The sequence below is a fragment of the Solea senegalensis genome, unplaced genomic scaffold (assembly GCF_019176455.1).
Source record: "Solea senegalensis isolate Sse05_10M unplaced genomic scaffold, IFAPA_SoseM_1 scf7180000013654, whole genome shotgun sequence".
Classification (NCBI taxonomy): domain Eukaryota; kingdom Metazoa; phylum Chordata; class Actinopteri; order Pleuronectiformes; family Soleidae; genus Solea; species Solea senegalensis.
In genome coordinates, this window is record NW_025320861.1 from 1 (window position 1) to 17,224 (window position 17,224).

General features: G+C 38.2%; 1 protein-coding gene across 1 annotated transcript; it reads right to left on the minus strand.

Annotated features, from left to right (window-relative positions):
* Positions 1–7,522: 7,522 nt before the first annotated feature.
* On the minus strand, positions 7,523–16,873 carry LOC122760455 (metalloreductase STEAP4-like). The gene is made up of 9 exons (XM_044015552.1): positions 16,578–16,873; positions 16,348–16,455; positions 15,196–15,266; positions 14,691–14,775; positions 11,721–11,999; positions 11,500–11,594; positions 11,268–11,421; positions 10,975–11,145; positions 7,523–9,808 (listed from the first exon to the last, which is right to left on the minus strand). The coding sequence occupies exons 1-9, from the start codon at positions 16,821–16,823 to the stop codon at positions 9,566–9,568; spliced, it is 1,452 nt and encodes a 483-aa protein (XP_043871487.1). The 5' UTR covers positions 16,824–16,873; the 3' UTR covers positions 7,523–9,565.
* Between the last annotated feature and the right edge of the window lie 351 nt (positions 16,874–17,224).

Consider the following 17,224-nt stretch of genomic DNA (forward strand, 5'->3'; position numbering starts at 1 on the left):
TACTTTCGTATGTCGTCCAAAATGTGACAAAAATGTCATAGTTTAGTATGTCGTCCAAAAAGTGACAAAAACATCTTAGTTTAGTATGTCGTCCAAAATTTGACAAAAAAGTCATAGGTTAGTATTTTGTCCAAAATTTGACCAAAAAGTGGTAGGTTTGTATGTCAGGCAAAATCTGAAAAAAAAGTCATACTTTAGTATGTTGTCAAAATTTGACCCAAAATGTCATAGTTTAGTATGTTGTCAAAAATGTGACAAAAATGTCATAGTTAAGTTTGTCATCCAAAATGTGACAAAAACATCTTAGTTTAGTATGACGTCCAAAATTTGACAAAAAAGTCATACTTTAGTATGTTGTCTAAAATTTGACAAAAAAGTCATAGGTTAGTATGTTGTCCAAAATGTGACAAAAATTCATAGGTTAGAATGTCGTCCAAAATGTAACAAAAAAGTCATAGGTTAGTATGTCGTCCCAAATTTGACAAAAATGTCATAGTTTAGTACGTCGTCCAAAATGTGACAAAATGTCACAGTTTAGTATGTCGTCCAAAAAGTGACAAAAAGTCTTAGTTTAGTATGTCGTCCAAAATTTGACAAAAAAGTCATAGGTTAGTATTTTGTCCAAAATTTGACCAAAAAGTGGTAGGTTTGTATGTCAGCCAAAATCTGAAAAAAAAGTCATACTTTAGTATGTCGTCCAAAATGTGACAAAAACGTCATAGTTTAGTATGTCGTCCAAAAAGTGACAAAAATGTCATAGTTTAGTAAGTCGTCCAAAAAGTGACAAAAATGTCATAGGTTAGTACGTCGTATAAAATATGACAAAAAAGTCTTACTTCAGCATGTTGTCCCAAATTTGACAAAAAAAGTCATAGGTCAGTATTTTGTCCAAAATTTGACCAAAAAGTGGTAGGTTAGTATGTCGTCCAAAATCTGAAAAAAAAGTCATACTTTAGTATGTTGTCAAAATTTGACCCAAAATTTCATAGTTTAGTCAGTCAGTCAGTCATCATCTAACCGCTTTATCCTCCACCAGAGGGTCGCGGGGGATGCTGTGCCAATCTCAGCTACATCGGGCGATAGGCGGGGTACCCCCTGGACAGTTCGCCAGTCCATCGCAGGGCCACACACAACTAGAGACAAACAACCATTCACTCTCACACTCACTCCTATGGTCAATTTAGAGTGTCCAATTTACCTAATCCCCACACTGCATGTTTTTGGACTGTGGGAGGAAGCCGGAGTACCCGGAGAGAACCCACGCACACACGGGGAGAACATGCAAACTCCATGCAGAAAGGCCCTTGTTCCAACCGGGGCTCGAACCCGGGTCTTCTCGCTGCAAGGCGAGAGTGCTAACCACTACACAACCGTGTGGCCCTCATAGTTTAGTATGTCATCCAAAATGTGACAAAATGTCATAGTTTAGTATGTCGTCCAAAATGTGACAAAATGTCATAGTTTAGTATGTCGTCCAAAATGTGACAAAAATGTCATAGTTAAGTATGTCGTCCAAAATGTGACAAAAATGTCATAGTTTAGTATGTCGTCCAAAATGAGAAAAAAATTTCATAGGTTAGTATGTCGTCCAAATTTGACAAAAAATGCTCAAAAAAGTTTACATGTTCAATGTTGTCAAAATTTGACAAAATGTCATAGTTTAGTATGTTGTCAAAAATGTGACAAAAAATGTGACAAAAATGTCATAGTTTAGTATGTCGTCCAAAAAGTGACAAAAACATCTTAGTTTAGTATGTCGTCCAAAATTTGACAAAAAAGTCATAGGTTAGTATTTTGTCCAAAATTTGACCAAAAAGTGGTAGGTTTGTATGTCAGGCAAAATCTGAAAAAAAAGTCATACTTTAGTATGTTGTCAAAATTTGACCCAAAATGTCATAGTTTAGTATGTTGTCAAAAATGTGACAAAAATGTCATAGTTAAGTTTGTCATCCAAAATGTGACAAAAACATCTTAGTTTAGTATGACGTCCAAAATTTGACAAAAAAGTCATACTTTAGTATGTTGTCTAAAATTTGACAAAAAAGTCATAGGTTAGTATGTTGTCCAAAATGTGACAAAAATTCATAGGTTAGAATGTCGTCCAAAATGTAACAAAAAAGTCATAGGTTAGTATGTCGTCCCAAATTTGACAAAAATGTCATAGTTTAGTACGTCGTCCAAAATGTGACAAAATGTCACAGTTTAGTACGTCAAAAAGTGACAAAAAGTCTTAGTTTAGTATGTCGTCCAAAATTTGACAAAAAAGTCATAGGTTAGTATTTTGTCCAAAATTTGACCAAAAAGTGGTAGGTTTGTATGTCAGCCAAAATCTGAAAAAAAAGTCATACTTTAGTATGTCGTCCAAAATGTGACAAAAATGTCATTGTTTAGTATGTTGTCCGAAATGTGACAAAAAAGTCATAGGTTAGTATGTCATCCAAAATTTGACCAAAAAGTCATAATGTGACAATGTACTGTGAAATGATTGGGGTAATAAATAATAATACTGTGTAATATTCAGTATATTACAGTGTAATGTGTTACTAACAGTGATTCTCATTAGCCAATCTGTAAATTTTATATCAGTACACAGAAAAATATTATGCATCATCAAACCAACTGCCTGACATTGAATGTTTACCCAACCGAAGATACTGTCAAATGAAACTGATTAAGATAAGAATAATTGTTACATTTTTTTAGATTTCTCTAAAAAAAAATGTTTTTTTGACCATATGCGATTTGTACCAAAATGTGTGAAAGTAACACCAGCTAAATATGCAAACAAACAATAGTAGCATCTCAAAACTGCAAAATCACTTAAATTGTAAGTTTGTTTTTCATGACTGCTCTCCACCGTTTTTAATCTTCATCTCATGGTCCAATTTGTGACTGTTTTAAACTGTTTTTAACATTATATATAATTAATATAGAGGTTCATGAGTGTGACAATTTTTCTGCAAGGTCACTTTATTTAACATGACAAACAAATCAAACTTGTTTTCTACAAGCAGCAAATAAATACAGTTTTGTGTACAATTTTACACATATAAAGCTTTTGCTTCGTAGAGATAAAGACTGTGCAGTGATTTACACAATTCATTCATTTTTTGAATCATGCATTGAGCTGCAAAATATCTTGTTTTTTCTTTTAAAGCTGAAATGTGTTTCTTTTAAATATTAAAGGGGCTAAACATAAGCAACACGTGTAATTTAACTGCAGCCTCATTGCTTTGCTCTCGCTGGTGGGGATTCGTGACAGCCACAATGATCTCGTCATTCACTGGCAAAAAGATCATTAATATGTAAACATCTTACAGAAAGCCACTTAAACAAATGCCCCTTACATTCAAACCATTATTAAATGAGTTCACACTGTACTGGTTAAGCTCCACATGACTCTATGTGACCCCACAGCCCAATGTGTGACCAAATGTATAACCCAGGCGCAGAACCCGAGCTGACGACTGATGTATGCAGCCGTCACAGTGTTGTCTCCCTTCCAACTAACCTGCAAAGTGTTTCCCGGAATTTCATGTTCTCCCCAACCTCCTCTGACAGTTTGACCCCTGCAGACCGCTCTGCAATCATACATACTTTAAAAGGTCAAAAATGTTAATATGATACACTTAGCTATGCATTTATGTAAAATGGAAATGGGAACAAAAGCGTGTTGACCCACATGTAGAACTTTTAGGCATTTAATAAGAAAGTAATTGTTCTGTGCCATTAAACACAAACATATTTAGTTTTCCTTTGAAATAACAGGAGAGACTCGCAGGCTGGAAACACACTCTAATCATGTGACGTGTGTCTTTGGGCGCACATCCAGGTTACATTTCCATCCACATGCCTGAGGCTCTCTCGGATTTACAACACACAGAAATATTCCCATGATGTTCCAGGAAGTGAATGATGATTGATAGATTTTCAAAATTGTCAAAAAACACAGCCTCTAACGGACACGTCCAACAAGCAATTTGCTAGATATTTTCCAGTACATATCTACCTATCTATCATAGTGGACCCTTGACTGTAACCTTTATCTAATAAAAGTTTTAATAACATCAAAGGTCTACAAAGCCACATTCATTTCCTCATAAGAATATTTACTCAAAGGCTTAAGGTCAAAGGTTAACTACTTTAACTGTTTACATATTTAATGTCCAACAACAATGTATCATCAGTTTAACACATTGTCTTGGTCTTGCCCACAACATATTTTAATACCGTGTATTTATAGTACCACTTTTTTTTAGATGGTGTTTCATTTGCTCTGTTGTCTGTTGTATGTAGGCCATTGTTTTGTAACACGTTAGCCAAAAGCTCTTTACACAGCAATAAGATCCAGACTGTGGATCTGTGTGTTTCAAAGCTCCTCTGCTCCCTGCTGTCAAAAAACTATAATGCAGCTTGAACTCAGTGTTATTATTTTCATGAGCTGAACACGTCTCATTCTGTTATTGTACTTCAATGAACGATGTCTTCATTCAATCACACGGTGCTTACGTTTCTCCACATTTCACTACTAACACAAACACTAATATTTTGCATGTAGTCCATTTAAGTTTGCTTAAAAAAAAACCACAACAATCAAATCACACAGCACTGATAACGCTCACTATGTTCAAATTTAACACCACAAGAAGTTGAGAAACAATTAACAATTTCAAAGTATACAGTATTCATTTAGTTATAAGGGTTGTCCCATAGTAAAATATTTATATTAGAAATAGATTTACAACAGTTTTTATCAACATTCAAACTTCATTAGATCTTCACATAAACATTTATGTGCCTGGAATTAACTTATACCCAATAATCAATAACCTCATTAATATCAAAAAATCATGTTTGAGGCTTATGTAGATAATAATTCTCTAACTTTTAAGAACTAGATTTAGTTGCCAGAGACAAAAGCAAAGCAGTTTGGTTGGTTTTACAAGCGTATTAATACATATTTGAAAACCCTTTCCTCAGTTTCCTCGGCACTGCTCAGGATCCAGGTGGATATTTCACACATGAATCGTGGACAGACTCTTCATTAAAAATGGTCCATGATCTGTGTCCTTACCCACAATTTCCCCTGCTTATTTATGTCCATACTGAGTCAACTCTTCACGGCTGGACACATATAATCTTATTATGGATTTGAAGGTTGTCTCAGTGAGATGATAGGTTTTGCTTGTTTCACAGCTTTTTCTTGCATATTGCTACGTCTTAATTCTTTCCCAGGGCAATATTGGAATCTCATTTCTCCATCACACACACACACACACACACACAAATGAATAGCAGCTCCTTGGTAATAGGAGAATAATAATAGAGGGAGTTGCAGATGTAGATTGTATGTGAAGATAATATTGTTAGATGCTAGATAAGAAAGTGTCTCTGACTAAATGTTTTTGCTTTGGGCTAAACAGGAGCTGCATACTTTTCTTGTAGAACCAGACTCCAACAAATTGACAGTTGCTCTCTCCCTCCTCTATACATGTCAAACATCAGATTGATATTTACTGCCTTACTCTAAGTGACAGTTAATCCTTATGTGCTGTGTCTGTACATTTACTCACTATTGTATGAAAAAGAAAAGCACACTTGGTGTGCTCAAACCCTGAATACATAGATCTGTGCTTTTCTTTGTAGTTCTAATCAATTATTTGTGTGTGTAAATGCAATAGAATATCTTATGACTCATTCTTCTCTCTTACAATGCCCTAAAACTAGTATTTTCCTGGGCTGCAGCACCTGCTGTTCTGGTGGTGCTTTCTGTGCTCGGTGTTCAAGCTGCTGCTGCTGCTGCTGGTACAACACGTGTACACAGACACAAAGATGCTGCACGTCTATTGTTTTTTTGCTATTGTCAACAAAGATAACAGAGACAAACCAATAAAAAAATATCTCTTTATGTAAAAGAAAAAGGCGTACAGTGAGTATCGGAACGCTAAAACCCTTTAAAAACTTAAAACCTTAAGATGAACCTTAGTGTGATTTAATACTTCTCTCTTGTTTCTCTATCTGCCCCCTTCCTTCCTCTCTCTTGCTCAAAAAATCTCCTCCTGTCTGAAAGCTCAGTCAAAATCAGAGAATCTTTCCCAGCTGAGTTGAATGTAGTGCACTGTCTAGTCGTTTCAGTCTTATCCTTCTCTGGGGTTCATCCCTCAGGCTGATCTGATGTCGTTCTCCAGAAAACATTCGCTCTGAACTGCAGGATTCCCCCAAGTCGATGCAGGATCTCATCACATGAGTTGAGAGAGGGGAGTGCGGTCCCCTCCACCACAGGAGCCCTCAGCAGAGAGAACATTACACAGGACACAGGACTCAGAAATGAACAAAAACTGTGCATCGCATACTTTAATATGGGCACAGATTTACAATCATGGACGAGAACTCTACAATAATACCTGGTAGCATTCATTATGTTTATTTATTCTTTACCAAACGCTATCAGAGTCATAAGAAAAATGACATTTTTGCATACATGATTACAGTAAATTAATGAATTGAATCGAAAACCACCAGGGATCACGGCTTAGAAAACATCAGCTCATTTAAGAAAAAAACAGATCAATATAAATTTGTTTTTAATTTTCAAATGAATATTATAGTTTTGAATAACTTTCATCATACATCTTGCACAATGTCCTGCTCCCCCAGTGCAATGTGCTGTGAAGTTTCTTCATAAACATGAGGTAATCTAAACCTTAGTGTTTGTTCGTTTTAACAACTTAAGAGTGCATGAATGAAAGAAGCACAAAACTCAGTCATCAAACATTTATACTGATCAGTCTGTTCATGGCTAAGTCTATAGGTCTGTATTGTGACTTGGGGACTGGTGAGTTCTTTTGATTTACTCATTTTAAGAGTTTCCTAGGACTTCCACAATATTTTAACCTGCATGATAAGAGCTGCACATGTAACACTGCTCACCCTAAATGCCTCTCTTATGACATTCCTGCAGAATCAATTAAGTATTATGTGCTCTGTGAGAACTCCGAAAAAGGCCCATATGACACTCGAGCCGCTTCCTGATGCAATAAAGGGCAACCTTTACCTCAGCACACTGCGAGATTGGGATTTTGAGCTTATTGTCAAAGTCTAATTCAACAGACAATGTGCCTGGGATGCCCTTTGGCCCCTTACTATACAAGGCCAAGGTACAAGTACACCAATACATTTTAAATTTAAACCGGAGGCCATAAAGAGTTGGACTTTCTGATCTGTATGGAAGAACTTATTTCATGTAACCAGAGTGTTATTGGTGGAGGGTCGCAGGGGGTGGTAGATAATGGATGGATTTATCAGTAGACCAAATCTATTTGGGGAAAACTTTTTGTTAAGTCTCATCTTGAGTGAAGACATTTAAGACATTAAAATAAAAACATGTTTCTGTTTAGACATGATACCAGTTGCTCTCGACAGAAGAAATTAGCATACTATGTTGTTTAGTTAAAATGGGTTCCTTCAAACTGTGTAACAGAATAGAAAATCTTTACTGTTAAACAAAAGGAAAATAACATCATTTGTTCATTATGATTTTTATTTACTTTACAAAAGCAAAACAGGCTTCCCTACAACTTTGCTGATGAGAAATGTCAAGTGATTCAGAACTATTACTATCATTTTGATATAAAGAAAAATGACCTGTACACTGCACGATTTGATACGAACATTCGCACAACTTTCAGCATCATTATATACCTTTCATTCACCAACCAAGTGTATATTTCACACATGATTCATTGATTAATTCTTCATTAAATCCTGTCCGTGATCTGTGCCCTTACCCGCAATTTCAGCTGTTTATTTATTCTCTTATTGAGTCAACCCTTCATGGCTGGACACACATAATCTCGTTACGGGTTTCAAGGTTGTCTAGGTGAGTGAAATTAAACGTGAGTGGAAATAATGACTGTACGTTTGCTTGTTTCACAGCTTCTCTGTATGTTGCTACATCCCAATTTTTACCCGTGGCAATATTGGAATTCTCTGCCTCATTTATGTCGCTGCACGCATGCACGCGCACACACACACACACACACACACACAGCAGGAAACAGGCTAAAATTAACAGCAGCTTCTTGGTGATGGGAGAGTAAAACAATGAGAAAGGATGTAAGGGATTACAGATTGTGTGTGCAGATAATGATGTTAGACGCGAGATAACAGTACGTATTAGAATGTTCTGCTTTTAGTAAAAAAAAAAAAACGGACTTTTTTTTCCCCCTAGAATCATCCTCTATCTTCAGCCTGATAAAAGTAAAGCACACCCAATTGTCTGTGTCACCAGCTGATGTGGTGCAGATACGAGATGCAGGGGGGGCAAGCATTTTCTGACAGAGCTGAACAGCGGTCCATGAATCTGTATTCAGTGCGAGTGGTGTTTCTAAATGGAAAAACGCAAGAGAACTGTGTTCTGGATAACGATGGACGAACCAGAGACTGCATTATAAAAAATAGACACGCTCAGAAAGCAAAAATACATTGAACAGCCACCAGGGGCGACTCGGTTGATTGCAAAAACTGGAAGTCTATGGGAAAATGAGTCTACTTCTCGCTTGATATACAACTTCAGTAGACATTTTCCTGAGGAGTCTATGGTGTCAAGTCTAGTTTCAGCCCCAGACGATAAAGTACAGCACATATGAGTGGACACCATTGTGACTGACAGTCTAATAGGAGCCTGATTTCAGGTGATGCTTCTGAACTTCTGGTTGCAACTCGCCAATTTGCGAATCTCGATGCTTTCCAGTTGCCCCTTGGGCTAACTTTGCATGTGACAGAGCACCCACACACAACAAAGGACTTATCTCTCCGAGTCATCTCTACGGGTCTGAACTTTCCTAAGGTTGTGATGACTGATGTTCTTTCTGATAATTCCCATGTTTTCTCGTTACAAAGGAGACGAAGAAAAAATCTCTCTCTCTCTATATATATATACATATATATAGATAGATGTTTACTGTTTATGTGCCCTTCAGAAGAGGCACTTTGGGGCAGAACATGAGGAGATCAATAACATCCTGAAAAGAGAGCAATCTCTGGGACACAATCACACCCTCTGAAGGAGGAGGAGGAGCAGGGGAAATGGAGACTATTGTCTATGTTTATCAAAACAATGGATTTCAGCAGGAGAATAGCAATCTATTTTTCGCCACATTCTGCGAAAAGGATAAATCACACACGTGAAATCTGCTTTGTTTTCCAAAATTCAGTTGAAACCGACATTGACAACAATAGCATCCACAGAGATGTGTCCATTTGGCTGCAATCATGTATCTTTCACTTTTTTTCCACATTTTTTGTATTTGGCTATTGGACAATCTGGCATAAGCGAAATTAAATATTTGGAACTGATTGTCATAGTATGAGTATGTTCATCTTTGTTTGTTCCAAACAGTCAACATTTAAGATTGATTTAATCATTCATATTGCAAAATGAGAATATTATCCACATCGTCTGTATTCTTAAGGTACATGTATATACATTATTAAGAATTTCCCCCCCGAACTAACGAATAACAGAAATCCTCTGTAATCAGACTACAACCCTGACGACCTCAGCTCACAGGTTGGTGGCCTTGCTCTGAGTCCTCTCCCAGCCTTGTCGAATACGGGTGAGGGTGCGGTCCACGCAGGGAAGGAGGAGCAACACCTTGAGCACCAAAACCACAGACGGCACGATCAGACAGAGCATGTAGCCCGGAGGTGTGTACCATTTGTAGGTAGAGAGACGAAGAAATTTGTTCCAGCCGTATATGTAGCCATGGGCAGTGCATATGAAAAGGGTCAGATGGCCCAGCTTAGACTGAGGGAAACAAAAAACATGTTTTACAATCTGTTTTTTCTTTGTTGAATTTTCACATTACCAACATAAGCTTTTTCTCCCTCGGGTTAATTACACTATTGTCTCTATAGTGAATAAGTAGCTTAAGTTGAACTGAAAGAAGTTTTAGTCCAGAACATTAATTGGACTCATACATGTTCATAAATAGATACAGCATGCCTAAAATCTGGCTTTTCATTATAAAGTTTTGGGCTCATGGATTAGCGTTTTTGCAAAATAAAAAGGCTAATTCTGTGTAACTTTTCTCTTGGTATTTCTCTGTAAAATGTTAAGAAGAATGTCAGAACATCGTCTGTACATGTGGAGTCCTCGAGCATTAAAATAAGCTAACAATGTAAACGGTTTCACAGCCATTCCAGAATAATTGCTTCAGTAGCACCAGTGGCCTTTGAGTCTTGGTTATTTTTTAATTACTTGGATAATGTGTTTTAATTTACACTTTTAGCATTTGATTGCTGATGCTCTCATTCATTCACAGCTAATTATGCTAATTAAGCTAATGAGCGCGAATAGCACAATAAGGAAACATATATATTAATGTTGTGCAGTAATAACCTGTGATTGAATTTGTTATATATATAAAATAGGAAATCCTTACAGCTATGAGTATGTATAATCAAACATATACATTCTTATAATGAAAACCATGATCTTATGCTCTTACAACATAGAAAATGTTATGTTTTGTATCTTTCATAACAGGTCACGTGGATTATCTTGACCCCGAACTCTGTCTCTGAATTTTATTCCATTTCTGAGGCCTACCATATATTTGACCTTTACACAAATGGACCTGTGACCTGAATTAACAATTTTCTCACTAGGGATTATACCTGGTATCATAATTCTATTTAATGAATATCTTAACATTTAAAATCCAGGGCTAATTTCTGGCAGGCTTTCACTCTGCATTTGGTTAACTAGGCTCCAGGGAAATGAGTGCTGGGGACACGCTGCTTCTACAACCGTTTTGCAACTCTGAGGAAAACCTGGAAAGTCCAGATTATCACAGCGAAAGGTGATCAAAGTTTGATAATGCGCACATGACTACTAACATCTGAGGGCCTAAAGGTGAACACACACATGCACACACTACACACACACACACGTGCACATTAAGCACTAACCTGAATGAAGTTGAACTCTCTCCAGCTGAGGGTGCCTCCCACAGAGGGCAGAGATGTCAGTCCTAGCAGGACATAGAGAAAGAAACCCAGGATTCCAAGCACAAAGAAAGAGTCCGTGCCCCATGCCTCTGTATTATCAAAGTAAAATGGAGTGGTTTTATTGTTCTTCATCTAGAAGAGAGACAGAGACACAGAGAAGGGTGAATTCTCCACTCAGTGATGGATGTATGTCACGTTCTTCTTCGCACAGGACTGCCGAATTACTGCAGAAGCCAGAAACCAGCCTGCTGTACCTCATCCACCACGCGTGAGATGAGTTTGTGTCTGACAGCATAGCGAATGGGAATGATGAATGTGTAGATGGCATGGAGAAAAGCAAAGCCCAGTGCAACCAGACCCATCTGCTTCCTGCACAACATCCAGCGATCCAGCCAATCAGGGAAACGCCTAGAACATGCAAAAAGATACGTTACACCCAAAGAGGGAAAAAAAGTATAATTAATATTGTGTGGTTTGACGTCTGACTTGTATTTGGTTCCTCTATAGAGCTGAAGGAAGGCAGCTATGACACCAGGCAGATAACACAGGGACAGCATGATGAGTGACACAATGGGAAACACCTAAAAAATGATGGATAAAGCAACAACAGATCCTTTAAAGGGAACAGGAATCAGGGCATAAAAAGTGAGTGAGTGTGTGTGTGTGAGAGAGAGAGAGAGACAGACAGAGAGAGAGAGAAAGTTTACCTTATTGGCAAGAGCCACCATTATCCTGAAAGACACATCTTTGCCCTGTTCAACATATGCATAAATGACATCTCTAATGAGCAGGTAGAAGAAGAAGAAGGCAGTGAGGCAGACGGCCACACGTAGAGGCAGTCTCCACTGCGGGAACAGCTGCAGGGGGAAGTCCTCAAGTTCCCTGGCTGCAGACAAAGACCCTCTATCCAGAACAGTGAGACCCAGTTTAGTGGCCACATCTGCTACGGCCTGCTTTGCTTCTGCAGTGTTCCCACACAGGTACACCTGGAGCATGGAGGAATTCTCATTAATTACCAAGGACAGAGGAAAAACCATGTCTGTCATTTCTCTCTACTTTCTCATTCTCGTGTACTTGTCATGTGCATAGCAACAAAAGTAAGACCCAAATAAAAGTCTGAAGAGACAAAAACAAGTCTAAGTCTAAAGTCCCCATGACATGGCTCATGGAGCGCTAGTAGCTGCTGCATGTGTATGTCAAGTCATTTCTGGGGTGAGGCCATATATGATGATGCGGGGGAGCGAGTGAGGAGGGAGACACCAGGGAAACACAAGCTCATCTCATAATGGAGGTGATGCACATGAATGGTACGTCGGGTTGGGGCAGGGCATCAAAAGGACATACAGTACTTGATTGGATGCAACTTACACTCCCCCCAAATAAAAAATGAGTCATCAAAAAAAAAAAAGCATAACTGAGGGCATAGCAACCTCTGCAATCCAATTGAAATAGTAAATAGAACAAGAAAAGAGAGAGGTACTGCAAATTTTGATTTAGATATCATGAAGACCTTAAGGTAAAAACAAAGAAACTGAAAATCCTAAATAACTGAGGGACATGAGCAGGAACGAGGAACAGCATAGACAAACTGACAAAGTGACCTGGGAATTTTGATAGAGCATAAAAAGGCAGGCAGTAATAAATGAACATAGGTGAAACACATCATAAGAACAACATAAGAAAAAAAAAGCTCTGTCCCGCTCGAAGCCCACAGTTTCCAAGTGAAGATCTTTAAAAGCAAATGTATACTTTCAAGCTAAGTAAAGACATTAAGAAGCTTGGCAGCGTGGTTTAAGCAATACTCAAACAGGATTAAACAGTGCATTTGTGGAGGCCACTTATTTAGTATTTATAAAAGCAGGATGATGTGTGTGGAATTACTTACACTGAAGGAACAAGACACCCAGCAACAGTGTGTTTTTATGGAGAAGATAAATCAGACAATACTTGTTAGTGAGATTAGCTCATTGTTGGCTTTGTTATTCATTAGTAACAAGGCCCTAAGCACACATCACATAGATCATTGTTCACTTCTATCCAGTGATATCAAAATATCCTTTTAGCTAATTATGTGACTGGGGTAATTAAAAAAACAACAACACATGCCTTTATTTGTTACGTTTGTCTGTTTCTTTTATACGTTCAGATAAACTTTGAAATCAAATCATATGAAATGAGGGTGGCGGGACAGGTGGGGGACACCCTGGACAGGTCACCAGTCCATCACAGGACCACATAGAGACAAACAACTATCCACTCTCACACTCACACCTACAGTCAATTTAGAGTGTCCAAATTTGCCTAATTGACAAATCTGCATGTGTTTACACTGTGGGAGGAAAGCGGAGAATCCGGAGAAAACCCACATGTGCATCTCTTCAAAAAGGAATATTTGTTTCCCCTGTTGGCTGCAATCTACTGAGCTTTTGATTTTTAGTTTTAAGTAATCACTCTGATCTTTAGATACCAGCCATGTTTGGAATATCCAGTGCATGACTGCCTATAAAATTTACCTTGTTTTGTTTATCTCCACCAGTTCTGATTAAGTGTTTTTTTTACTGAATTTATAATTTATAAAGTCAGTAAGTGAAGCATGTAGTGCTGCGTGCACTGTATACAGTACATATATACGGCTCAATTTGTAATCCCATTTCTAGATCTCACCATGCTGAAGCTTATTACCACAGTCACAGCTCTGTGATAAGACGATTAAATTGTTTATTAAGGGAAGGGAAAAAAGTGCTCTCGTATAAAGTAAGAGAGATGGCTGGAGAGCTTTGGAAAGAGAGAGAGCAGTCTGACAGGCATACAGGCGAGTCAGTAGGATTGAGCAGTTTTCTCCCAGGTGTGTGTATAAGTGGACCGGGCATCCAGCCATGTCTCCCTACATTACTGCACCAGTAACAGCAGGGGACGGCCGACAGACTAAATCTCCATCTGAATGTAAATGTGACAGAGTCACAACCCTGCTGCGGATCTGATCAAATTGCTGGCTGGGGAATAGCACACACTTACAAGCATGTGCATGTGGATATGTACTGCACCTACACCGTACACCGCTCCTGCTTTCTCACAGCTCCCCTTTTTTTTCTGGGAAAATAGAGCACTGCGGTAGTGTGTGTGTGTGTGTGTGTGTGTGTGTGTGTGTGTGTGTGTGTGTGTGTGTGTGCGTGCATGTGTGTGTGTATGGGAGGGTTGTTTGTGTTGAAGAGGATTCAAGGCAGATTCAGGTTTAGTCTCCAGAGGTTCCAGCATGTTTGCGTTTCTCTTTGTAGCTGTGAAACGGAAGCTACAATAAACATTGGTCTCTTGACTTTGCAACATCACAAAGTGTGTTCTGTTTGTTTGTGTGTTTATACGTGCTCCTCATTTTCTCTTACATTGTTATGGAAATATGACTAAATCAATAATCTGCGGCAACACAAATGGAATCAATCACTTGAATTGTGAATTGTGCCTGATGTGTGACGAAGCAATCCTGTTAGAAACAAATCAGAGAGTTGGGTTCTCCCATCACTTTTAAAGAAAAGATTAAAGAAATTGCTGTTGTCAGGCTCATCATGAAAATATCTCCCGTCTGTTACTGATCTATGTTTGATCACACAATTCCTGCCTCTAATTTATCAGGTTTCAACTGCCACCTTTGAACAGATTCCTCACTTTCTTGGTCCTCTCACCTGTTTTCCTGCCAGGACTCCATTCTGCAGGACCCAGGCAGACAGTGTGTTAAGGCCTTTCACCACAGCAGCTTTGGGCACAAGCCTGGAGAAAACACAGCAAGGACTTTAGTTGATAATGTCTGTAACTAGGAGTAAACAGATGGGGAAGCAAAAGTCTCAAAATGGTGAAAATCAATGTTCCATCTAAACAGATACACTGAGAGTTGTTCTGCCAGGGGAGCTGCTGCCCTGCAAATTTCCTCATTTCCTTTAGATACAGTGAAGGGTTTTGATGTTTCATGCTCTAAGTGGTGTTTGGAGGCACCTTTCCCAAAAAAAATAGTTATTATTACAGATAAAAGATCTAGTATTCATTTAAAAAAGAAAGAAAAAGGTACCTAAAGCTTTAACCACAGAGTTTTCCTCTAGGAGTCTATTGCACAGACACAGTGAACATTACTTTACATTACATACACAAATATCTCTATGAACGGTACATCCTTCATCTTGTTATTTTCTTTACCTCTGCAGGTAAGTGGCATTGGCTTCTGGGTACATGTCTTTTTTCAGGTTGTTACTAAGGTCCACCAGCACCTGTACTCAAAGATGAAACAAAGGGGGAAAAAAGCTGTGAAATACATTCCATTTTCTTTTTTTAATTGTCTTATTATTATCTCAGATGATGAAGAGAGAGAGAGAATGCTTATTTATATTTATAGTTTTATTATAATGTGTTAACCCTCAGGCTTCATTATGGATATGTTTGTCCATTTTGGCAAATGTTTCCTCTTCATCTGGCCAGCGTTGCTGTGTTAGTGCACACTTCATTTTTGTAATAGATCAGTAGAATACTGTAAAAACAATTTACCATACCCATAAGTCATTAGAGGACAAACAATGTCCACTTATAAAAACTTAACTGCTATAAAATTAGAGAGATTACAATCAGATTCAAAAAACGCATAAATGTCTTAAACAACTTCAGCCCAGCTCAAAACTATCAAGCAATCAATCATTTTAAATAGTAACAGTTTGATTACTTGATCTGTTGTTTTTTTAATTTAAAAAGCCAAAATATCAGTTTTTGTGTAGCATCAGATTCAAAATGTACTAACCTCATAAGTCATAAAGGAGAAATGCCTTCAGTTCGGATCAACACTTTCAAACAAAATTCAAAATTACTGAATAATTATCAGGATTTTAACCCTTTACATGCTAGTTTGATTACATGATACTAATAGTTTTATGGAAAAAAACACACAAATGTAGTTATATGGCCAATAAGTTGTTTTTTGTGGAGGGGTCACATCAAGTAATCAAACAAACTCATCAAAATGATTGAATGTTTTGAAGTTTTGATCAGGACTGAAGTTGTTTCAGAGATTTATACAGAAAACAACATTACTCTGTAAAGTTTTTATAACACCTGAGGGTTAACTTCTTTCAGGCTATACCAGATATCAGAATTACAATATCAGTGCAACAAACCATTTCAAACTAAGATCGATCATTAATCCAAACTTTAAAGGGTATGCATACTGGCTATGAATGTAATATCTTACAATGTGGAAAACAAAACCTCGAAATAATGTTGCTTTGCAGATTCAACAGCCAACATTATTTGTCGACATCATAGCACTTGAGTACAGTATTTTACACTTATCGTTTGTTTCACCTTTCCTTCTAGATGAGGTGCCATTGTCTCAAGGAATTGATAGTGTTCTCTGTGAACACAAACAAAGATCACGCTGGTTGACTGAGCTGCTGCCACGTGGCTCATCACCTGAGCAAAACACACAGTGAGGAGACATGAGCATGTTTCACCTCCATACACACACATCTTCTTTGCATGCTTCTGCCCCCATAACACACTCCCAAATCAAGTGTCATGTTATTTGTTTCTACCTGAGCTCCCTGAGGCAAAGGGCCACAGCTGTGAGGTCTGCGGCTGCCGTACACCACACTGTAGCCAGCCTGGAGCAGACACAGGCCCAGAGATCTTCCCAAGTCTCCTGTCCCAAAGATGCACAGCAGCTGCGGTTTTGGGCCACCTGACGTGGCCAGAGGCTGCAGTGACATGCTTTCTGTCTTCATCTCCGTTGACATAACTCCATCCACTGTCTTGTTCACACACTGATTGAAGAAGGTCATCCTCTGTGTAGTTATACTGCTGTTGTATCTGACCTGTGCACTGCCTCACCCTCTATGCGTGTGTACTTGTATGTTTATCTTTATGGAGACTTTGGAAAAGTGTCCACATACCCTCATATTCTATCACATGTTTATGAGTTAAGACCTGGTTTTTGGATTTGGGTAAGGCAGTTAGTGATGGTTAAGTTTAGGGTAAGTGGCAAGGGAATTCATTGTGTTAATATTTGTATTTATATCTTTGTGAGGTCCACACAAAATACAACCCTGTCTTCATGAGGACATATTGACCTTGTGGGGACATCTTCTCTGGGCCCCACTGGGATTAAGACGTGTTTTTTTGTGTTGGGGTAGAATTGGGTTTAGTTAAGGGCCAGGCACTTAGTTGTGATGTAACCCTAACC

Excerpts from the sequence above, each read along its gene's own strand:
- LOC122760455 (XM_044015552.1), bottom strand. The coding sequence starts at position 16,823 with ATGACCTTCTTCAATCAGTGTGTGAACAAGACAGTGGATGGAGTTATG. Across the intron at positions 14,776-15,195 it reads AATGCCACTTACCTGCAGAG|GCTTGTGCCCAAAGCTGCTG; the intron begins GTAAAGAAAATA and ends TGTTTTCTCCAG. Across the intron at positions 11,146-11,267 it reads TCTCACGCGTGGTGGATGAG|ATGAAGAACAATAAAACCAC; the intron begins GTACAGCAGGCT and ends TCTCTCTTCTAG.